The sequence below is a fragment of the Silene latifolia genome, chromosome 6, assembly GCF_048544455.1.
Source record: "Silene latifolia isolate original U9 population chromosome 6, ASM4854445v1, whole genome shotgun sequence".
Classification (NCBI taxonomy): Eukaryota; Viridiplantae; Streptophyta; class Magnoliopsida; order Caryophyllales; family Caryophyllaceae; genus Silene; species Silene latifolia.
The window spans coordinates 132,684,504-132,709,087 of NC_133531.1; the positions used below are offsets into that span (position 1 = coordinate 132,684,504).

The 24,584-nt window shown below is 41.2% G+C and overlaps 3 protein-coding genes across 3 annotated transcripts; all 3 read right to left on the reverse strand.

Annotated features, from left to right (window-relative positions):
• Window positions 1-2,435: 2,435 nt before the first annotated feature.
• On the reverse strand, window positions 2,436-5,181 carry LOC141588708 (uncharacterized). Its single transcript, XM_074410137.1, has 6 exons — window positions 5,063-5,181; window positions 3,796-3,967; window positions 3,435-3,552; window positions 3,186-3,296; window positions 2,662-3,022; window positions 2,436-2,565 (listed from the first exon to the last, which is right to left on the reverse strand). The coding sequence occupies exons 1-6, from the start codon at window positions 5,179-5,181 to the stop codon at window positions 2,436-2,438; spliced, it is 1,011 nt and encodes a 336-aa protein (XP_074266238.1).
• A 39-nt stretch (window positions 5,182-5,220) lies between these two features.
• Window positions 5,221-7,018, reverse strand: LOC141588709 (uncharacterized). The gene is made up of 2 exons (XM_074410138.1): window positions 6,066-7,018; window positions 5,221-5,731 (listed from the first exon to the last, which is right to left on the reverse strand). Exons 1-2 carry the CDS (start codon window positions 7,016-7,018, stop codon window positions 5,221-5,223), a joined length of 1,464 nt encoding a protein of 487 aa, XP_074266239.1.
• A 9,494-nt stretch (window positions 7,019-16,512) lies between these two features.
• On the reverse strand, window positions 16,513-23,222 carry LOC141587305 (phospholipase D beta 1-like). Its single transcript, XM_074408756.1, has 12 exons — window positions 23,087-23,222; window positions 22,783-22,857; window positions 21,351-22,499; window positions 21,150-21,266; window positions 20,441-20,635; window positions 19,405-19,653; window positions 19,247-19,315; window positions 18,840-18,987; window positions 18,276-18,424; window positions 17,870-18,046; window positions 17,450-17,647; window positions 16,513-17,075 (listed from the first exon to the last, which is right to left on the reverse strand). The coding sequence occupies exons 3-12, from the start codon at window positions 22,299-22,301 to the stop codon at window positions 16,782-16,784; spliced, it is 2,547 nt and encodes an 848-aa protein (XP_074264857.1). The 5' UTR covers window positions 22,302-22,499; window positions 22,783-22,857; window positions 23,087-23,222; the 3' UTR covers window positions 16,513-16,781.
• Window positions 23,223-24,584: the final 1,362 nt, after the last annotated feature.

A 24,584-nucleotide genomic window follows, 5' to 3' on the forward strand; every position in this document is an offset into this window, starting at 1 on the left:
GATATACATACCTCGATTAGTCATGGAAAATGCAAGCTCTTGGATCAAACTTCGACGGAAATGGTTGAGATTTGAGAGAGAAATTGATAATTTGTATTTCGAAACAATGAAATGAAACCCCTGTTTCATCGCGTTTTTACGCAGGAAAGACACCTCCAGGAATAGACGCAGCAGGTGCTGTGCCTCTTCCTAAACTTCCCTCCATACGAGTTTTCAAAAGTTCGTTATGAGTTCGTTATTTATGGGCCCGCCCATGTAACACCCCCATTTATTTAAGGGCCTGGACTAGGACTCCTCAGATAAAGAAGGGTGTTACCATCTCGGAAACCCGAGGTAATAGATAACAAAGGAAAAATAAACAGTACTTTAAATAGAAAGTTATAAATGTTTACAACTCAAATGAAACATGTCTCAAAACTGAAAATAAAGTTTGATAGCTAAACTGAAATAAAAGTGGGCTAGCTCTAAGTCAGGTGATCCATGCTCTCTCCCCTGCCAGCTCCATATATCTCAACAACTCAATCGCTTCCCAAGAAATGGATCATCACAGCATACATGAATATGGTTGTGGTCAACCGCGAGGTTGAGTAGGTAATACGATATAATAATGAATGCAATGATATGATCCTCCAATCTCAACTCCATCACACACATCCCCGGAACTGCCAGCCATACCGATCCCCGGCAGTCTATATTAATCGACCGTCGTCGATATACCAGCTCGTAGCTAAGGACACCAGGGCAAGTCCTGCAGAACCCGCCTGGGCCTTAATCGCAATAATCTCATCTCCTCCAACTCCAACTCCGATGCAAATGCAATGTATGAAACGTATGAAACAATAATGCTCAACAAGATAAATAAGATAATCAGATATGTCATATAATCACCGAACATGCCAACTCTTTATAATCGTAAGAACTCAATCGGTGTATTCCCCTACCTCAGTACTGCAGTCAAATAGTCGGGTGCTCAGTAATATTCCACAACAAAATCGCCCTCTGAAAGATAAATAAATGATAAACAATTACTTAAACTATTCCCGTGAATAGAAAGTTACTAAAAATAGAACTTCTTGAAATGGAAAGTTTCCTTAGATGGAAACTTTCCCGATCTAGCAGCTTTTCCATTTTAACAAACCCGACTCAAAACCCGTCTCTAAATATTTTAAATAACTCGGGAATTAAATTAACTAGCTAAGAATATGACAATTTAACGAATTATAACGATTAAATCTACGACAAAAACCGTTTCAAAACTAAAACAACCTGTCATCACCACCGTCCCTTCACACGCACTCTCACGCTCCCACGCGCCGCCTCTAGCCCGTGTCAGCCACCAGCCCAAACCCCCAGTTTGAACCAGCCACCAACGACCGCCCCCAACAGGGTCGACTATTGCCGGTGAGTCAAACCAGGGCCGTCGTTTGGCCTGGTTCACCACCGTGCCTCACCAACCGCCCCCTGTTTTCGACTTATAACCACCGCAGCCATCACCTATCCCCTGCCAAACCACCACAGCCCTGCTCGCCGTCAGACAATGCACCCAGGCGTCGTGGCGCTGCCATTTCGACCTCCCCCGAGTCCACGGTGGCGCCACCCCAAACCTAACCATCTAAACCCGCCTGAAAACCCGCATTTAAACCCGTTTGATTGTCTCTGTCGAAAAATCCCCCTGGCGCCATTTCCACCGCCTACAACCTCCCTAACCGCCACCAATAGGGGCGACTCAAACCTCCCAATATTATTTCCCCGACACCAACCACCCTTATCACCTCCCTGTGACACACGGTGACAACAACCACAACCCGACAAACTAAGAAAAAGAAAAGAAAAGGTGACTGCTTACCTAAACCGCCACGTAAACCACCACCAAGGCCGCCTCACAGCGTCGACAACCACCCTATGCTCTTCCTTGTTGTGCCATCAACACTCACACTCACTCCCTCTCTCTCGATTTGCGTGAAGGTTGAGATTGGTGCTGCTGAAATGAGGGAGGCGGGTGAGGGAGTAGGGTTTTGTAGTGTTAGGGTACAATTAGGTTAGTCCATGATGTTGGGTGTTGGGCTAATTGGGTTAAACATGTTATTGGGTAAACTCAAATGGGTCGAGGGTAAATGGGTTAGCTCACATCTCGAATTCCATATAAACGCGTCTCAATTAACTTACGAAACAACTCAAATCAAGTAAAATAATCTTAACGTAATTATCGACTAAACAATTAACCCGACTTAAAAAGTAATATAAAATACGGAGTATTACAGTCTTCCCCCCTTAAAATGAACTTCGTCTCGAAGTTCGCTCCTCTAGCAAACCCCCACGCATCGATGTGGGTACCAAACAGATGTTATAGTATAAAGAACTCATGGACTTAGGCCCATAAAACAAAATGTTACATTCTACCCTCCTAAAAAGAAAGTTACGTCCCGGAACTTACCTCATGCAAACAGGTGTGGATAGCTTTCCCTCATGGAAGCCTCAGTCTCCCATGTAGCTTCCTCAACATTGTGGTTAGTCCACAAGACTTTCACCAAAGCTGTCTCTCCATTCCTGGTCTTCCTCACTTTCCTGTCCAAAATCTTTTTAGGTATCTCCAGATAGGACAACTATTCATCCACCTCGATCACCTCAGGACTCAACACATGTGATGGATCGCTCAAGTACCTCCGCAACTGGGAAACATGAAAGACATTATGAACTATGGCTAACGCTGGTGGCAAAGCTAAACGGTATGACACTTCTCCAACTCTGTCCAAAATCTCATAAGGTCCGATGAATTTGTGACTCAACTTTCCTCGCTTTACGAACCTCATAACTCCCTTCATCGGCGACACTTTGAGTAGTACCTTCTCTCCCACCTCGAAAGAAATGTCACTTCTCCTAGTGTCAGCATAGCTCTTCTGTCTGTCCTGGGAAGCTCTCATCTTTTGCCTAATAACTGCACTGCTCAACCATCTCCGAATAATCTCGACCCCAAAACGACAAATACGATCCATCATCCCAACACACAGGACTCCTACATTTCCTACCATAGAGTGCCTCGAATGGTGCCATCCCAATGCTAGCGTGATAACTGTTGTTGTAAGAAAACTCGATCAACCCCAGTCTGTCCTCCCAAGATCCGCCAAACTCTAGAACACAAGCTCTCAACATATCCTCGAGGGTCTGAATAGTCCTCTCTGTCTGACCGTCAGTCGCAGGATAAAAAGCGGGGCTCATCTTCAGTTGAGTACCCATCAATGACTGCAATTCCTGCCAGAACTTGGATAGAAACCTGGAATCTCTGTCGGAGATGATATCTTTAGGCACACCATGCAACTTTACCACGTATTGAACATAAGCCTTAGCCAACTCAGCCTTACTCCAAGTATCTTTCATGGGAATAAAGTGAGCTGACTTGGTCAACCTGTCGACGATCACCCAAATCATGTTGTTACCTCTTTGAGTCCGAGGCAACCCGACGATGAAGTTCATGGATATACTCTCCCACTTCCACTCTGGCACATCTAGCGGCTGAACCTTCCCCTGCGGTCTCTTGTGTTCACCTTTCACTCTCTGGCATGTCAAACATCGAGACACGAACTCAGCAACTTCCTTCTTCATATTAGGCCACCAGAACGTCTTCTTGAGGTCCTTGTATAACTTATCCCCTCCCGGATGTACAGAATAAGGAGTAGCATGTGCCTCAGTAATAATTTTCCTCTTCAGTTCCTCATTAGCTGGCACACACCACCTCTATCCAAACCTCAAGCTCCCATCTGAATGAATACCGAATTTAGAGTAAGGTTCTGCACCTACCTGTTCCACTGCACAGCGCCATTTCTGCACTCTAGCATCCTCTTTCTGTAACTCTCGAATCTCCTCGTACAACTCTGGCTCAACTGTCATATCTCCAATGGTCTCGCCTCGTCGAATCATGTAAATCCCCATCTTCCTTAGCTCACCAAGCATCCTCACCCTGGATCTGGCACTGATCAGGGCATGGATAGACTTCCGACTCAAAGCATCGGCTACGACATTCGCTTTCCCTTCATGATAGAGTAAGTCCATGTCATAGTCGCCAATCAACTCGATCCATCTCCTCTGTCTCATGTTCGGCTCCTTCGAGTATAGATATACTTGTGCTCTTGTGATCGAAAATACCTTGAAAGTCGCTCCATAGAGATAATGTCGCCACAACTTAAGAGCAAACACCACGGCTCCCAACTCTAGATCATGGGTAGGGTAATTCTCCTCATAGGTCTTCAACTGTCGAGAAGCGTACGCGATTACCTTCCCGTTCTGCATCAACACACACCCTAACCCTTTCTTGGAAGCATCAGTATATACTTCGAAGTTATCATTCCCATCTGGCAAAGCAAGGATAGGAGCTGTGGTTAGGCGCTCTTTAAGTATCAAGAAAGCCTTCTCACAACTCTCATCCCAAAAAAACCTGTTCTTTTTCCTCATTAGGGATGTCAATGGTTTTGCTATCTTCGAAAAGTCTTTGACAAACCTCCTGTAGTATCCAGCTAGTCTCAAGAAGCTTCTAATTTCGCCCACATTCTTGGGACTCTGCCATCTAGTCACCGCCTCGATCTTGCTAGGATCCACTGACACCCCCTCTTTGGAAATCACATGCCCCAGAAAGGCAACTTTCTTCAACCAGAACTCGCACTTATCCAATTTGGCATACAACTGATTCTCTGCCAAAGTTCTCAACACTATCCTCAGATGCTCCTCGTGCTCTTCCTCATTCTTGGAGTAAACCAATATATCATCAATGAATAAAACCACGAACTTGTCCAGATAAGGACTGAACACCCGGTTCATTAGGTCCATAAACACAGCTGGCGCATTGGTCAATCCGAAGGGCATGACCACGAACTCATAGTGTCCATATCTAGTTCTGAATGCAGTCTTAGGAATATCCTCGTTCTTTATCCTCAGTTGATGATAACCCGACCTCAGATCAATCTTCGAGAACACTCCAGCCCCACTCAATTGGTCAAACAAATCATCGATCCTTGGCAAAGGATAACGGTTCTTGATAGTCACATTATTCAACTCTCGGTAATCCACACACAGCCTCAAACTTCCATCCTTTTTCTTGACAAATAGGACAGGTGCTCCCCAAGGTGAAACATTGGGTCGAATATAACCCTTCTCAGCCAATTCATCCAATTGTTTCTTCAATTCTTCCATCTCTTTCGGTCCCATACGATATGGTGGCTTAGAAATAGGTCAAGCTCCCAGCTTTAGATCAATGGAAAAGTCAACGTCGCGCCTAGGTGGTAGCCCAGGAATCTCTTCCGGGAATACCCCCTCAAAGTCTCTTACCACAGGTATCTCAGAAATCCTAGGGGTCTCAGACTCTCTATCCCACATCTGACACAAGATCAACTGGTCTCCCTTCCTCAGACTCGATTTTAGGGTATTTACAGAAATAAATTTGACTTTGGGTTTGACCATGTATCCTTTGTAGGTTACTCTGACTCCCTTAGGTCCTCTCAGTAATATTTTCTTTTGGTAACGGTCAATGAAAGCTTTGTACTTTCCCAACCAATCCATCCCTAGAATTACCTCGAAACCACCCAATGGAAACTCCATAAGGTCACAGTGAAAGACAACCTCCCCAATCTGAATAGGTACACTAGTATAGATCATATCACAAGACACAGATTCTCCCGAGGGTACTATAACAGAATCAACGACTCTATCATATGCAGTAAGGTTCAAGGCTCTAACATGCTCCCTAGATATGAATGAATGTGTGGCACCAGAATCGAATAACACGAACGTGGGTTTAGAATTGACAAGAAATGTACCAGTCACGACATGTGCATCCTCCTTTGCTGCTTCCTTTCCCATGGCAAAGAGCTTGCCACTGGACTTAGCTCCCGACTGACTCGATGAAGCGGTAATGGGTTGCTTTCTCCCCTCGTTCTGGTTCTTCTGGAAATTACCACCCCCGCTGGGCTGGTTTTGCTGGCTACGGTTCTGATAGTTGTTGTAGCTTCCTTGATAATTATTTGCCCTGTGTCGGCACCTCCTCCATAGCCGTTTTAGGAGCACGGTAGTTGTTGTACCGATCCCGCCGACGAGATCCGTCAGATCCAGATGTAGGTGTCTGGAAACCCCCAGCTTGGTTTCCTCCAGAACTTCTGCATTCCCACTTCTTGTGTTCCAACTTTCCACAGCCATAACAGGTGACCCTAGGCGCATTACCTCCACTACTAGCACCTCTATAACTGCCTCCGCTTTGATTCCTCACCCCCCCAGGAGCACTATTGGTGGAGTATCCACCGAACTTGCCTGAATTCTGCTTCTTGGCCCCAGTATTATCACTGACAGTTTCCGGCTTCCTCTTCTCAGCTTTTCCTTTCTTATCCTCCTTGATCTGTTCGGAGAGCCTCTCAGCAGCACCAGCCCTCAGGTAGATGTCCTGAACGGTGGTAGGTGGAGCTGCCGTGAGCCTCTTCTTGATATCCACCGTCAGTCCCCTCTCAAACCTCATAGCCAGCATAGTCTCATTCCTAGCGAATTCGTCGATGTATGAAGCCAACAGTCGGAATTTTCTGTGATAAGTATCCACCGTCATGTCCTCTGTCATCTGAAATGTATCAAAATCCTCCCTGAGCTTAGCTTTCCTGAACTCTGGCATGAACTGGTCCGTCAGTATCGCTTGGAACTCTACCCAAGACACATAACCCTCCTCGATGTCCCTAGCAACATGTCGGATCTCTGCCTTGTTCCTGATCCACCATTCTCCAGCCGTGGCCCTAAGATAGTGGGCAGCCTGGTCCACTTGTAGCTCCTCCGGACAAGCAATCAGTTCAAAAAGGTTGGTGAATTCCCGACACCACTCACCCAGCAAGTGAGGTTCCCCTTCCCCAGTGAAAATGGTGGGATTATGCCTCGCCACTGTGGTACTCATCCTAGCAGGATCAATTCTTTTGGCCTTTAGGGCCTCATTCTCAACCCGTAGCTGATCTAACTCTTCCTGGGTGATGTTTACAGCTGTGTCCCTTCTTGGAGGCATGACTATAAGAAAATTTTAGGACTTAGCTGCAACACAAAATCACATTGGCAACTCTAGCCAATGCTATCACTTCTTACCCTACTTGTCTACCTAGCATGGTTTAGGGATCATATAACCGCGTATCACTAGACATAGCCTTCTAACACAAACTTTATAGAGATATAAGTATGAATTAACTTTAAAACATGCAAAGTATTATGCCACAACCTCCCATCAACTCTTTTATGCAACAATTAATATATCAATCAGTTAACACTTAGGCAACGATATATGAATTCATGCTCAACATCATGCAACTTTTCTACCCTTTCTCTCATATACACTCAGGGTTCCCGGGTCAAACTGAGAGGGCCAATGGTTCGGTGTGAGGGGGCCCCTAACTCATCCCTTACCATTAGTGTGCTCCTAACAGTTCTATCCCGGGGTTCATTTTATTTAGACTCTTCCTATTTTCATTGGATTCATTGGTTTAGGCCTGAGGATCGTTCGCTCTGATACCACTTTGTAACACCCCCATTTATTTAAGGGCCTGGACTAGGACTCCTCAGATAAAAAAGGGTGTTACCATCTCGGAAACCCGAGGCAGTAGATAACAAAGGAAAAATAAACAGTACTTTAAATAGAAAGTTATAAATGTTTACAACTCAAATGAAACATGTCTCAAAACTGAAAATAAAGTCTGATAGCTAAACTGAAATAAAAGTGGGCTAGCTCTAAGTCAGGTGATCCATGCTCTCTCCCCGCCACTCCATATGTCTCAACAACTGTCAATCGCTCCCAAGAAATGGATCATCACAAAGCATACACGAATACACAGGGTCAACCGCGAGGTTGAGTAGGTAATACGATATAATAATGAATGCAATGATATGATCATCCAATCTCAACTCCATCACACACATCCCCGGAACTCCCAGCCATACCGATCCCCGGCAGACTATATTAATTGACCGTCGTCGATATACCAGCTCGTAGCTGAGGACACCAGGACAAGTCCTGCAGAACCCGCCTGGGCCTTAATCGCAATAATCTCATCTCCTCCAACTCCAACTCCGATGCAAATGCAATGTATGAAACGTATGAAACAATAATGCTCAACAAGATAAATAAGATAATCAGATATGTCATATAATCACCGAACATGCGAGCTCTTTATAATCGTAAGAACTCAATCGGTGTATTCCCCTACCTCAGTACTGCAGTCAAATAGTCGGGTGCTCAGTAATATTCCACAACAAAATCGCGCCCTCTGAAAGATAAATAAATGATAAACAATTACTTAAACTATTCCCGTTCCCAAAATAGAAAGTTACTAAAAGTAGAACTTCTTGAAATGGAAAGTTTCCTTAGATGGAAACTTTCCCGATCTAGCAGCTTTTCCATTTTAACAAACCCGACTCAAAACCCGTCTCTAAATATTTTAAATAACTCGGGAATTAAATTAACTAGCTAAGAATATGACAATTTAACGAATTATAACGATTAATCTACGACAAAAACCGTTTCAAAACTAAAACAACCCGTCATCACCACCGTCCCTTCACACGCACTCCCACGCTCCCCCGCGCCGCCTCTAGCCCGTGTCAGCCACCAGCCCAAACCCCCAGTTTGACCTGACCACCAACGATCGCCCCCAACAGGTCGATTGTTGCCGGCCGAGTCAAACCAGGGCCGTCGTTTGGCCTGGTTCACCACCGTGCCTCACCAACCGCCCCCTGTTCTCGACTTACAACCACCGCAGCCATCACCTATCCCCTGCCAAACCACCACAGCCCTGCTCGCCGTCAGACAACGCACCCAGGCATCGTGGCGCCGCCTTTTCGACCTCCCCCGAGTCCACGGTGGCGCCACCCCAAACCTAACCATCTAAACCCGCCTGAAAACCCGCATTTAAACCCGTTTGATTGTCTCTGTCGACAAATCCCCCTGCCGCCATTTTCACCGCCTACAACCTCCCTAACCGCCACCAATAGGGGCGACTCAAACCTCCCAATACCATTTCCCCGACACCAACCACCCTTATCACCTCCCTGTGACACACGGTGACAACAACCACAACCCGACAAACTAAGAAAAAGAAAAGAAAAGGTGACTGCTTACCTAAACCGCCACGTAAACCACCACCAAGGCTGCCTCACAACGTCGACAACCACCCTATGCTCTTCCTTGCTGCGCCGTCAACACCCACACTCACTCCCTCTCTCTCGATTTGCGTGAAGGTTGAGATTGGTGCTGCTGAAATGAGGGAGGCGGGTGAGGGAGTAGGGTTTTGTAGTGTTAGGGTACAATTAGGTTAGTCCATGATGTTGGGTATTGGGCTAATTGGGTTAAACATGTTATTGGGTAAACTCAAATAGGTCGAGGGTAAATGGGTTAGCTCACATCTCGAATTTCATATAAACTCGTCTCAATTAACTTACGAAACAACTCAAATCAAGTAAAATAATCTTAACGTAATTATCGACTAAACAATTAACCCGACTTAAAAAGTAATATAAAATACGGAGTATTACAGCCCATCTTTGGTGCGCCTCTTCCCCAATGCCATTTTATATTTTCTGGTCCGTTTGACGATTATTCTTCACTCAGACCCGCATTCCTAAGCCAACTGCGGACTACCGTGCATCATTTATTGCTTCCAAGACCCTGCTTGTCACAACGAGCAAGTATTCTCTGACAGGTGTTTCGACACGCCTTCATTATATTCCCCCAGCGAGAGTAAGCGGATAGACAATCCCTCTCGAGACATAGAGATAAATTCCCGATAAAGCTTCCCCAACGAGAGTTCACGACATACAATCGTCCTTCTCAAGTTCTTCTGAAGTTTGCTTGAAGACGACCCAAGCAGATTTCTCCCAGCAGTTCCCGCATGTGTCCTGCTACTCGCGATATTTCTTGTTTCCCCGCGCAGTGCGATAAAGTTGTCGTTCTCCAGAAGTTCCCAGACCGGCAGAGTTATTACGCTCAAGCCTTAGTTACCTCTTAAGTTGAAATTATATTTGACCTCCTCCCCATCGATGCTTTCCTTTAGGGTCCCACACCCTAGAGCACAATCCTTATATATCTTTTAGGTCTTATCCTTTAGCTCCTACGCTTACCTCTAGCTCCTACGCTTAACTTTAGCTCCTATGCACCTCCAGAAGCATCATGAGAAAGAAGTTTCAGGTATGGTCTCTTCTTATGGCTGGCGAGCTTCCTTACGTAGTCTAATGGACTTTAAACGACCCTCCCCGATAGTCGACAGACTCTAAAATGTTCCCGACGACAGGTCCTTGGCTCAGACCCCTTTAGCCGCCTCGCGTCGCCATAGTCGTCAGGTTGTAATCTTCGATTGACCTGATGGCTATACTTTGACTTTCGCCTTGTCCAAGCCTCAGTCAAAGTGGGGGCTCTGTAGACACCTCATTTCTGCAACTCCAGCAAACCACCCGGTGATGATTGGGCCGCATGTTTGGTACGCGGAACGATTTGTGACAGTTCGTAAGTTTATTTTCAAGTGATTGCTCAAACATTTATGTCTACCTCTTATTTGTCATCTACGCGCCGATACGGTCGTTTTGACAGTAATTAGAGTACATTTAGAGTCCGGGCCTAAAACCGTCTTCATTTTCTAAATCCCGAGTCATAATGTTCTGGAATGTTCCGGATATTTCTATTCCATATTTCGCAATCTTTTAATCTTTGGTAAAGAATTTCTCGTAATATTCGTACAAAATATTAAGGAAAATAAGATTATTCCGTTATTCCATAAATTAAATACGGAAATCTTTCTTTTGCAGGAGGAAACCACTTGGGAACAGACGCAGCAGGTGTTGCGCCTCTTCCAAGAGACGCAGTGCATGCTGCGCCTCTTCCCAAGTCCTTTTCTGCGTATTTTTTCATATCTTTTCATATCTTTTCGAGATTCACTTCCAAAGTCTCTCCGAAAACCCTAATTCCGTGATTAGTATAAATAGGAGCCTTCGCTCCTCATATTTCTCACGCGAGTGTCCGCCCTTCTCTTCTCCCTTTGGATTCTAGACCACGTTCTTACTTTTTGGCGTCTATGTGCTTGAACTTTCGACCACGTAAGCTCGGATACTTCTGAGTACCAGCCTCGTTTGCATGACCGACCAATTTGACCAACTACACCATAATCAACTTAATCAATCTTAATCGTTTTCCTCTTACGAGGGCACTTTCGTTACATTCGAGTCGAGCATCACTAAACGTAAATTTAGTTCATCTCGTTTCGTCAAACATGTAAGTCTGAGGGTGTAAATCTCTCTTTTATTTATTTTTATTTACTTTTTGTAATCATCTTGTAAGATTTATGTCGAAAGTACTTCTAAAACCGATTTGTAAAACCATGTTTAAAACCCTTTTTACGGATTATCAGAGGGCAGACGTCGATAAAGGACGCATCAACTGCTGCGCCTCTTCGAAGGGACGCAGCACCTGCTGCGCCTCTTCGTGAGGTTGCCGCAGTTCCTGCTTCCTTTCTTCTTCCTTCGTCCCCTGTTAGTTTCGTCTCTTTGTTTTCTTTCGTCATTGTTGCTCTTGTTTTGCTCACGTAATAATTTCACATGTTGTTAATCACTGTTAGTATATAATTCATCGTTAAATCCCGACTTAAATCCCTTATAACCAATGTTTGCGGATTTTCGTCATTAAAGTCAATCCGGGTTGTGGAAATTCGGTTCGTTCATATCGAGTTTCTGGAATTCGATCTTTGGTATATTCCCATCTGTTTATCCGTCATTAGTTCTTCATTAATTCGTCATATGTTTAACCTAATTAGTTCACCATGTCACTAATCAATCTTTCATCCATGTAATTAATTCGTTTACATTCGTCTCATCCATGTTTTATCGTTTTTATGACTCATTCACATGTAATTAATGTATTAAATCACTTTCATCCGAGTCGAATATCGTAATCAATCCTTAAATTCACCCACGAATACTAACGATTTGCAGTTCAGGCTTCACAGCCAGAACTCACCCTTGTAACAGACGCAACAACTACTGCGCCTCTGTGCTGCGCCTCTTCCAGGTTGATTTCTGTCTCTGAACTTCCGTTCTGCCTTGACCTAGTTTTATTAGCTTATGTATTTAATCTACTACTAATCGTATTATCATTAATAATCTGTTCGTTTATTCCTTTACTATTTCTTTCTCAAATCATCCGTTTTAAAAGTATTTTCGACATAAATCAATTAATCCAATGTAATTATTGTGATTTTCTATTATTGTATTATTTATTGCATTTGTATGATTTATTTACATGCTCTCACATGCAATTAACATTAAATCCCAATTCGACATCAATTGTATGCTAAAACTACACGTTTCACCGACTTAGTTAATTCTCACATGTTAGGATTAATCTAATGGATGTTGCATTGCATGCATATAATCGACAATATATCAAGTATAGACGATTTTCCCAAATAATTAGTAGAGGCCGCTATCGAGGCGGGCGGGATTAGGTGTTCGATCAAAAGAGCTTCCTAATACGTACCCTCACCCCTTACTCCAGATCTCTGTGAACATCCGTGTTCATTGGTATCCGCGAGAGTCATTCTAGACATAGAATGCTAAGGGTAACGAATTCTTGGTGTTCATGTCACTACTTTGTGTCTTGACATGGCACGAGGTATTCGAACGGTTTCCGATTTTCCACAATAAATTGGTGGCGACTCCACAAATGCAAACGCTTGTTTTCCAAGCGCCCCCGTGGCCCGTGTCCACAAGAGACGATGCCTAAATTTTAATTTTGGTGTAGCAAAATATATATTCAAGATAAAGTGTATAAATAATTAGTGTAAAAGCAATAAATATTGGTGTAGCAAATCACGAGATTCTAACTGAATTTTTCGTTTTTGGTGTAGCGGCTGCTACACCAAAGGCCTTGTTGGCCACGCCCCTGATCGTATGAGATAAACTTGGACACCTAAAGTGGAATTTTGTAAATGTGAGATACCTAAATTGAATTTTGCGAAACCTCGGGCACCCAAAGTAAAAATATCCCAAAAGAAAATTACGAGTATTTTTTTAGGGTTAAGTCATTTCACTTAGGGATACAACTATAATATAACATTAAGGTAAATTAAAACTACGGACTATTTTTTTAGGGTTACGTCATTACTCTTAGAGATACAACTTCATATATGTGAAGATTCTTTCTTGATGCAAGAAAAACATTGATTTGCAATAAACAAGAATGTTCATGACATTTCAGAAAGTCCAGATTCGTTCAACTCTTTTTAAAGCATAATATCTCAAAAAATATTGTTCATTTTTCTCTAAAATCTCAATTGGAGATGAAAGTACATGATGTTAGCTTTCCAATGAGTGGTCTTACGCTTAATTCAGCTTAGTAACGAATGAGATATGGTCATTTTAAGTTAGGCCGTCAAGATTATTAGTGAATGATACAAATGCTTTTGATTGAGACCTTCAAGGGATGCAAGGTGTGTGCTTGGAGTACGATTTGGGAGCTGATATTCATTCTTGTGCAAGAAAAATAAACACCAAATTGGCAAGAATATCTCGCCAAAATAGGCGGTAGGAGTAGGTGTTTCATTTAGCATCATATTGCTTTTATTTCTTTTCTAAGTTAGATAATTTGGTATCCGTGCTTTATTTAGTTTTCAGCTATTTAAGTCGAATAAGGAGAAACCAATCGGTAGTTGGCGCAGTGGTAGCATGGGGCTGTGCTTGGTAGGGAGGTCTGCGGATCGATCCTCCACAACTGCGATTGGGAGGGGTTTAAATACCGTAATCCTTGGACACGCCCCGAAATCCGGATTAGTCGGCCCAATGTGGTTCGGATTACCGGATGGTTTAGACCAAAAAAGTCGGATAAGGAGAAAGGCAGATTTGAGATTATGAAATTGATGTTTGATATAAACACAAAAACCGTTGTAAGCTTTTGATCATTCCCGATAGGTTTGTATACAAAATTCGAGATTGTACTTCGAATTGACATTTGAGGATTGGGCTTCAATCTCATCGTTATTAATACCGGGTTCGAGGTAGAACTACGGACTAAATATCCCTTTTATTTTCTATTTTCGAATCAATTCACTGCTGATTTCGTTCCATATCAAAAACAAATTGTTTGTTTCGCTTCCGCACATACGTTAATGGATCAAATTTCACATTATTTCTCGATATTTTGCATTTTCTTTATCTTATGTTTTGTTACCTTCTGTTTTTAACACATCATTTACTTAAATATCCCGAATAATATTCTACTCAGTATTTTAGTATCATCCAATACATGATCCGAATGTATTATTAGTTTTATAGACGAAGTATAGTCGTTGATACACAGCAATCAGTGCCAAAAACGTTAATTATTTTTAAATGAATATATGACTATTTTGACCAAGTTGCAATTTTACAACTAATAACGACGTGTTAACATGTGATAATTTAATTAAAAAATGCATGTCGCAAAATAATGATGAATGAAGACTGAAAATGAACGTGTAGATGCACTCTTGTTCCCATATAATCCATCCATCCATCCATCCATATAAATATAATCACACAGGTTGCAATTGTCCCACTACCATACTCACCCACTGCCCACTACCTTCCATTAATCCATTGAATTTCTGATTTTGTGTAGTTTTTTCTGACATGTATCCTAAAATTAAACATTACTATTGTTTCTATTATGTCATTATATCCCATTGAAATTCTTATAATAATACTAAGGAAACTCTTCATTTAGGTTTCGGTTATTTTCGGTTTAATCTGAGTTTGGGGACTAGAAAACTCTTCATTTAGGTTTCTAGCGAGTCTCTAATGCCAGAAAATCCTTATACATACAAGTGATACAACAAATCTCACAACCTCATTTTTACAAGTGAAGTACTCCCTCCATTCAACTCCAAATGGTAGTTATCTTTTTTATACACTATTCACAAGTAAGAAGAATCGTCTCATTTCCTCCCAATATATAAGATAAAATATATTCATGTGGGATCTTCTTTTATTCGTCTTTAGGAGTACATTTAAAATATCAAACTTTTATAATTTTTACAAATGTGTAACTTAAGATATTTACAAAGTAAAACTCGCGTTGACAAACGTGAAAAAGTGATAAGTACCATTTGGAGTTGAATGGAGGGAGTACTAATTTGCACCAACTTCCACACTACTGGTTGGTGACCTTCATGATAATCATAAGAATGGGATCTCTTTTTTCTTGGTTTCGATCCGGGTGAGGGAGTTACAAAGAAATCCTCGCAACTTATATCCAGTGTCAACCCTCGGATGACTCCTTCTATTGAAAATTCTCTAAACATGGTGTTTTCACAGTCAAGTCAGGATACTATGCTGCTGCTATGGCCTTATCTAATGGACCTTCCTCGACTGCTGATCGCTCTAAAATGTCTGCAACAATTGTGGCCTTTTGCAAAGCAAAACTCTGGAAGTTGCCTATTTCTAACGAACTAAGAGTGTTTTTATGGAAATTTATGGCTAATGCCTTTCCTGTGGGCTTCGAATTCCTCAAATGAAAAATGAATTGGCGCTCCTCCTGTACTCTTTGTGATGGCTCTTCCCCTTGTGTGGAATCTATTTCTCACCTCTTTAGAGATTGTAGCTTTGCAAAGGCTCTATGGTTCGGCTATTCTTTAGGACTTAAAATCACCGGGGGTGGACATTAATGTTAGGGTTTGGGTCATAAACTGGGTCACTTATTTCTTAATTGGCCCAGATCCTAACTCCCTCCTTTTTCCCCTTATCGCTACCCTCTGGAGAATTTGGTGTTGTAGGAATGATATGGTCTTCAAGAACCGTCGCCCTTGGCCTATGAGTGCTCTCAATTCTATTCTTGGTGACATTCAGTGTATGAATGAGGTTGTGTGCAGGAAGGATGCTAGCCTCCTTCGAGCGCCTTTGTTGGACTCCTCTCCTGATTTTGGATTAGCTAAGAGGATTAGAAACTCCTTCCCCCTATTGGATTGTTGGTGGACCTGGGTGCGGAAATGTTTGCAATGTCAAGTGTGATGCTGCTTGGAGGGCTGATAGAAGTTCTGGCATGGGCTGGTGCTTGTTGGTTGGTAATGAGACCTTAAGGAATATTGCTCACGCTCGCTCGTTTGCCTCCTCTGCCTTGCATGCCGAAGGACATGGAGCTATCATGGCGCTTAAATGGGCCTTGGACGAAGGGTACCTTCATGTTAGACTTGTTACGGATTGTCTTATCTTGATTATGCAGGTTGCTGGAGCGGAGAAGGCGATTGCATCTATTTATTGCATTATCCATGATATTAGGTCTATTGTGTCTCATTTTTCATTGTTCTTTCTCTTAGTTTTCGTCCAGGGAGTGAATAGGATAAATTTCACAATCTCGCTTAAGTAATTTATCTTATTTATTCTTTGTCAAAAAAAAAAATTGCACCAACTCGTTTTTTTATTGCTTATGAGTTTAAAAAAATGTTGGACTTACACGGTTCAAACTCGAAATTTAATCAAGCTAAATCAATCCCGAAATTAAAACGAAACACAAGGTCATTAATCATTCAAGCAAATAACATGAAGTATCTGTCATCAGATGCCATTTTACAACTAGATCATGTAAATACAAATATTCTACAAAAAAACTGTTTCAGAAAGTTCTACATGTAAGACTAACGCATTAAACATGTACTGGAAGTCTGTAAACCTGTACTTGAATAAAAAAATACATATCTTCGTAATTTTCATATGTGAATCGCCTCATACAAACTTGTATACGAGGCAATAGACAAAAAATCACAATCTCAAATGGTGAGGTTTTCTTGAATACCAGAGAAGGTACCCATAACTTTACCACCCAAATCAGGGAAAGTCTCAGAACCAGGAAGAGGAGTAACATTTCCGGTACGATCAACTTGTAGAGGGTACTTGAGTAGGTGTCCCTTCATTTCTGTTACTTCTTCTGATGCATATTGTCTCCAGTTTTCCTCACCCATACATCTTACACTTCTCACACACTCCAAACTTTCTGGATGACTAAAGCAGTCGTCGACTGTCCCTAAGTGCTCCGCCCACAACGACATCCTGTACCCGTATACCTGCAATCCCAAGATCAATGACATTGTAAACAAGTATGTGGAAAACCCTTTTGTAAGACAGTCATATCCTGTACTCTTTGTATCCGACTATCTTATCATCGTACCAATCATTTTGGAAAGTTGAATCTATAATCTTAAAATCGCACTTTATGACCATTTAGTATATAATTTTACCAGCATGTACCGGCTGACATTTAAAAAAAAAAAAAAAAAAAAAAAAAAAAAAAAACACAACAGTTGATCTTAGAAACCTCAATACGGGTGTGACCAAATATAGCTTTGTTGTGAGAGTGTGGGATCGTCTAATCCAAGAATCTGAGTTTTTAATTTTCTTTTCTATTTAGTGATTAAGATAGATGAGTGAACATGCATACTTGTCCATAAGGGTGAGAACGCTTTCTAGCCCAAGTATAATGCGGCTGATAAGCACCCATTGCGATTTCAGTATCTCTGGTGCCTTCCATAGATCGCTGGTTGATATTTGCGGAACCCAAAAGGACATACTCATCATCTACAATCATGCCCTTTGAGTGAACATAGATCATAAACCGGCGGTTCTTCTTAGTGTGGGCCTGTTTCAATCAAGTGTAGCATTTCAGATGGATTAGCCTAACTGCATGAGATTGGATGTGTATATATATAGTACCAGAGGACAAGAAATCCAAGATATACGGAAACTAGAACAAAAGGAAACAACATATATAGCCATATTCCGAAAGAGCACTTGATCAGTTGAAACAGTTGCAGAGTTATAGTTTAGTCAAAAGCAACCTAAAGTATCACAGGATGTATACCTGAGGAGTATTTTCATTAGTTGAGCCTCCAGAATCTCTGGAACGATGCTCATTTGATGCCTCACGGTTTCCTAAGCAGAAGAAATTCAGAAAGTCTTGAGGCTCAAATGTGTTTTCCATTCCCGCTTCTTCCAAAGCCTTGTAGATTATCTCATACATCATTTGCATTGTCTTGTACTGCAAGGCAGAGGAATCGTGTAAAAGCACAGCTTATAAGACCGTTTCATCATTAGGACGCCTCCAAACGTCCATATTCTAAAATACTTAAAAAAAATGAGTTATCACAGGTTTCAGACCTAGCCGTCACAATGGAGGAAGAAAAATGAGGGCGGATATAGTGTGAACAAACCATTTAACGTATCATACGCTTTTATGGTGATACAGATCTATACAAATTGTACTCTACCTGCCAGAAAAGAATCCTCTGTGGTGCCTGACCTTTAGGATCACCCTCCGGCCACATTGGAACTATAACATACACTGCAAATCTTTCATTCGCTCGGATTTTGTCAGCAATCTTGAAAGCAATCTCAATAGGTATCAAATTGTTAGCACCTGCAAAAGATACGAACAACTAAGGACATAAAATACAAAAGCCAAACTAGATTATTACTCCATACATTATTTGTTTGGTGTAAAATATACGGGCAATTTTCTGATGATGACGGTGTTCAAAACAAGGCCATGAGCACCACCACTCAATGACTTTATCAACTAAGTTAGTTAAGATCTACATCGACTGCATTAGAGTACTTCAATATACAACAGCAGATTTCAGGGTAATACTACACAGTGTAGAGCCCTAGATGAACACAGACATCCATACAAAAAGTTTTTGAGGCCTTAGTTCAGTGATAAAGGCTGAGGGTCTGTGGAACAAAAGACCGCAGGTTTAAAATTCAAGTTCGCTTTACTTACAATAGTAATGACTTTATGCCTTGCAACAACAAATAAAGTTACCGTAGCTCACCTAAGTTCTTGGAAGAATCCCAATTATAGGATGAGCCAAGAAAGTATTGATTCTCAATGTAAATGTAATGCTGGGCTGAACGAATGGCGTGCACATAAGCCGCATGTATACTCATGTCTATGAGTACGTTTTTTCCGCAGACAAGATTCTGTTTCACCATATGAAGACCAAATATTAGATAACAAAAGGGAAGATTGTGGAGAGATCGAAAAGAAACGTAATCCCTTGTACCGTTTATACTGTAATTTTAACCAACATTTTCACACAATATGCAATGTCTATAAATTTTAAACACCATAATGTGAAAATAGTTGGTTTTAACAAGTCAAACTAGACAAACTTTACACCGTCTCTCGTCATGTACTTGGGAGAATATAATGGAGACATTAATAAAAACATAGTCGTACCCACTGTGTCCCGTCTCTTGGATCCTTTGGAAATCCTTTCACAGAATTGGAGTCAATTGAGCGGAAAACCTTGAATGTAGTCATAAACAGGTCAGTTTATACTTACAACAGATCACAAACAAAATCTTGTAGAACAACATTTAAAGCTAAGAGACTACCTGAACGTGCCATGATTCGCTATCTTCAACACTGTGGCTCAAGGCATCATTAAATCCAATAATATCAGGAATAGTATCGATTTTAAGCAGATGATCATCATAAGATCTGCTCATCATTTGAAGCCTACCAGGCTTTGAAGCCTTTAACCACCGACTCTCAAAATTAGCCAGAACATCGTATGCAGCTGGTCCATCAATTTGACTGTGCATGTCATGCCACGGCTCTCTTGGTAAACCATCAGTAGAACCCTGTCAAGTGGAGGCAAGAATTAAATAAAAAGGCGAAAAAAGGATAAAAAGTCTCCTCAGCGCTCCCCTAACCCGGCAAACTGACCGCTCCAAATGACCTGACCCGAGATCCAATTTAGGCCCAGACTGAATAAACAATAAATGAACCAAAATATGAATTTACTCAGCCTGATCCGTAGTTGGTCTGAACTTTGCTGAACCTGACATCCACTAGATCTGCAATTACTCGACTCTAAATCATTTGACTTGAAAATGACAATCCGAAGTATTGGAAATTGAAGGGTAGGTTTTGGGGAGGAGGATTTAGTCTCCTAAGTTTATGTACATACCAAAACAAAAACCTTCATATTCACGATCCAACTTGACCGGACTAAAATCTAAATGACCCTAGGCATAACTACTCGCTCAAACCATTTGAAGGTGTATAAAATACCCAAAATGATCCGACCTGAACTCAACCCAACCCAACCCTTGCCCTACTCGAATGACTCATTTGTTGACTTATGCGTCATGACTAAGAAACAATATGGTGTACAGCAGAACCATATAATAAAAGTGCCTCAAAGGCCCTAGGGCTACGCTAAGGATCAAACCAGACCAGGAAGACGGGGCATTTGTAGAAAAGGTAAATCCTGACCATTTCATTAAATGACGAGAGTATATATACAATACATTGCTAGGCTCTAGGCTAAGCTACAATAATAATACAACGATATATGCAAAACAACAAATTACATCCAAACATGTTAGTTTATCAACCAATCAGAGAGGAGAGCAGAATGATTACAGTAAAATTTGGTTGATGATAGTCATCCTTGTGAAGTGTTTCCAATGTTCTGTAGAGAGAATGTCCAGGATTATCATACCGTCCCCCACAGAGGTCGAGCCCTCCAACAAAAGCTATTATCTTTCGCTTGTAGTAACCTGCATCAGCGTCTACTATAACAGTTTTTTGGTGATGAGTGTAGATCACTTCTGCTTCCTAGTGATTAGGAGACAAACAAAAGGACAAGATCAGCGCTTTGAAAACTATATAGAACAACTATTACCAATCTAACATAGAAACCTACAATATGCAAATAGAGAAATCTCATATACCACAATATGCAACCCGTGACAGAGAGTAGGAGTAACACAGGTTTAAAGTGTTGTAAATCATAGAATAAAGTGTTGTAAAATGCAAATGAAAATAAGCAAAGGGCCGAAATAACTACCATGGAAAAAATGGGGTTGTAAAATGTTTGTCAATGGATTTCACCTAATACTTTAAAACTTGCTCATGAACTGTTTTAAGCGGTAAAGCCTCCTAAACTAATAGTCTTTCTTTCGTACACCGTGGATGTTGATGGGAGGTCCTTCGATCAATCAATTAGGTACATTTTAGATTAACTCAGAGAACTGTATAACCTAAAACTAACTTGTGCAAGTGTTCAGCATAAATACTGCAATGTTGTAATTTATAGAGTCAAATCACATTCAACTGATACACGAATTACCTGTTGGCTGATCAAACTATGCCCTTTGCCACCTGACCGAGGGCAGAGTATCACATGTACTGATGAGCCTTTGAAGAATTGGTATGTCTGCTCATCACCTGTTGCTAAAAGGCCATCCTACAAAATAGAAATATCAATCAACCTGACACGGAACATTGAAACGCGGTAATTTGAAGCAGACGAAAACTATAAACTACTTACAGTGGTAAATTGACAAAATCTCCTAGAAGTGGGATCATCCCAAATAAGGAGAAGAACTCTAACTCCCTCTTGAGCCTTAGATTTAAGAAGGGCGCCTAATGTGATACCTGATGCATTATGAGCATCACGAACCAATCTGACAAGGTTATTTACAGACCACCCTGTAATATACACCAATTGACGAGCAGCAGAAATAGAATTGAATATGTCACGCCAACATTTTCCGTGCACATAATGCATACCATTCTCGAGCCTGAAATCAGGAAGCATACCATCTTCAACATGGGCATCTTGGTAAAGCGTAAGCCTATTTCCATACCTGAGAGGGAAATATGTCCTTGGAACCCCAAAATAATCAGGACCAGGTCCCACACCCAAGTAGTACATGTTCATTCTCTCAACCGGAGTATATTGGATAGAAACACTCAGTGTAGCTCCATTCTCCCAATTACTACCACTAGGTTTCACAATTGGAAAGGTCCCCTCAATTATTGCACCAGACAATAGTTGCTCTGCTGGGATACCTACAGCACCTATGATCTGAGAACCTACAACATCATCATCTTTGACCACAAAATGCATTTCTGCAGTATTATGTGCTACTGGTACAAAAAAATGTTGCATCCAAACGGGGTTCTCGTCATTTCTGATCACAAAGGTTCTTGCTATAATAGCATTGGCCACAGAAATGGTCACATAAGGATCACTTGTTAGCTTTTCTGACATCCTCTTAAGCGACAAAAACCCGAAAATATCATGTAGGGTTTTGTGAAAAAGATCCAAATTAGGGAGGTTTCTGGCCTCTTTGACCCAAATGTCTAAATGCCCATGTAACTTCAACACTCTCAAAGACCCTTGAGAGGTCTGAAAATTCACAATCTGACTACCTTGTCCGTGCTGAGAAGCGCCACTTTCCGGGTTATGTGCATGTCCATGTCCAAAATGAGCCATAACTCAGACAGTCAAATCTCAACCAAGTCAATAAATCCACAAGAAATATACCAAAAGCTCAAACAATCAATATTTCAATCAACAAGGCAACAACTCCACCACATTTTCAACTTTTTCTTCTTATGTTGTTTTCTCAGCACAAGTTCCAGAAAACATCAAACTACAAGTACACTGAAAACTTCCCAAAAGTCAACACACCTGCCCAAATGAGCATATCCAAAATTAGACACCTTTTCATAAATCTATCAGAAAACTCAATCTACTTATACACACAAGCAGTGGTGAAGCGAGGGGGGCCTAGCAGGGACGGTCGCCCCCGCTGTACAATGAAGAATTTGAGTTTTTAGTTAAAATATTCGATTTTTTCCGAGTTTAGCTTATTTTTCAGTAGTAATTCGCACCCTAAAGATAAATTCCAGCTCCGCCACTGCACACATGTATAATAACAAGAAACTGAAGACAACCCAAATGTCAAAAATACCTGATAATGCAGTTGTGATGAACTAAACTGCAAAAAAATGACAGCAATGGCCAATGTGATGTGTCTTTCAAAACCCTGAAACAAATTAAGGGTAACCTGTAATCCTTTGATTGATTGGGAATACCAAGAAGAAATGATTGGTTGGAGGACCAAGTAGTGAATTATTGACAGCAAAGTTTGAAACTTTAAATAACACAATAAAGAGTTGAATGTTTGAGAGAAAGTGGGAAGCCAGAAACATGTCAGGAACACATTAATTTGATACAAGGTTTTCATTTGAGAATGGTCAATATTAAACACCTGCCTTTTCATTGAACTTGAAAGAAATAAATTAAATTAGTGCAAGTTATGGTTTAGTTGAGTTTTCAGGCATTCAAATTCAATCATTGATGGCTTTGATGCAAGTGGAGGGAAAATATCAACTAGCAATTGTGAGTTGTAGTAACAGAAAACTGCCCTTGGAATTCTTGATTAAGACCCAATTCTTGATATGGATCGAGCTAGTTTGGGTCGGGGTCTATCAAATTATTGGGTTTGTTTGGGTCGGGTTGGGTTGTTTTGGGTTTTGGGTGTTTTCGGATATGTTGATCGGGTCATTTTCGTGTTAAGCGGACCGATTATTTCGGTCCGGGTTATTTTCAGGTCAATAATTAATAAAAAATATTAAATTTAGTTTTTATAATCGATTATTTATTTTTAAATAAAAAATATAAAGTGAGTTTTAATCTAGTCATTTCAAGTCCTTATTGGTCAATACCCGTTGTATTTTGTCGGGTCATTTCGGTTCAGGTTAGTTCCAGGTGAACAAAACTCGGGTCAATTCGGGTTTTGGGTCACATTTGAAGTTGTAGTTCGGGTTAATTTTGGGTCTTGGGTCAGCCTTTTCGCGACGAGTCAATCGTGTTGGGTTGATTTTGCCAAGTCTAATTGGAACCAATAATATATGATAACGATGTCTTCTTAATTTCTTACTCCGTACTTGTTTGGTGTCTGTCAGTCTGCCGTGCGCGGCCTACTTATATTTACCATTTACATTTGATTAGCTGTGAAATAAAACTACGTTTGACTCAAACTCGTATATATCTTGAAATTACTATTAAATGAACGTAATTGCTATTTCCTACACACCTTTTTTCTTAATCCTACACAAATTATCCACTCTTCCCGACTTTACCCTTCTCCCCTCATACCCACCCAAAAAACATTAAACCTAATTTAATTCCTTTCCCATCCAGCCACCCCGCCCTTTCCCCTTACCCACCATAAACCACCATGGTCAGTCGCCATCGACCGACGACGACCACCGTTCCCAGGTAAATTAATCAATGGTAATGTCGTTGTTTAATTGCTGAGACAATCTGATTGGAAATCGCCATTAAAGTTCGTCAACTTGAATTGCCAAGATTCCTCAATGTTTCAAGACATATTGTTGTTCGATTATATATCCTTGTTGTTACTAAGAAATTAAAACACACTAATTTTGTCATACTGTTTCAATTATATGTTTCATTTGTTTACTCAATGATGATTTTAAGATTTGTTATTAGTTAATACAGGAAGAAATACGAATGAGCGACACTAGTGGGGGACGGTGGGGATGCGGAAGTAGTGGCCTGGTCGACGCCGGTTGATGGCGCTTGAGCACAGTGGAGTGGGGTGGGAGAGGAGGTGGTCAGGGTTGGGATTTGATTTAGGGTTAATTTACTTTTTCTTTTTGTGTTTGAAATGGGAGGGGCAAAGTTGGAAAAAGTCGGAAATTTGTGTAGGATTTAGTAAAATGATGTGTAGGAAATAGCACGTCC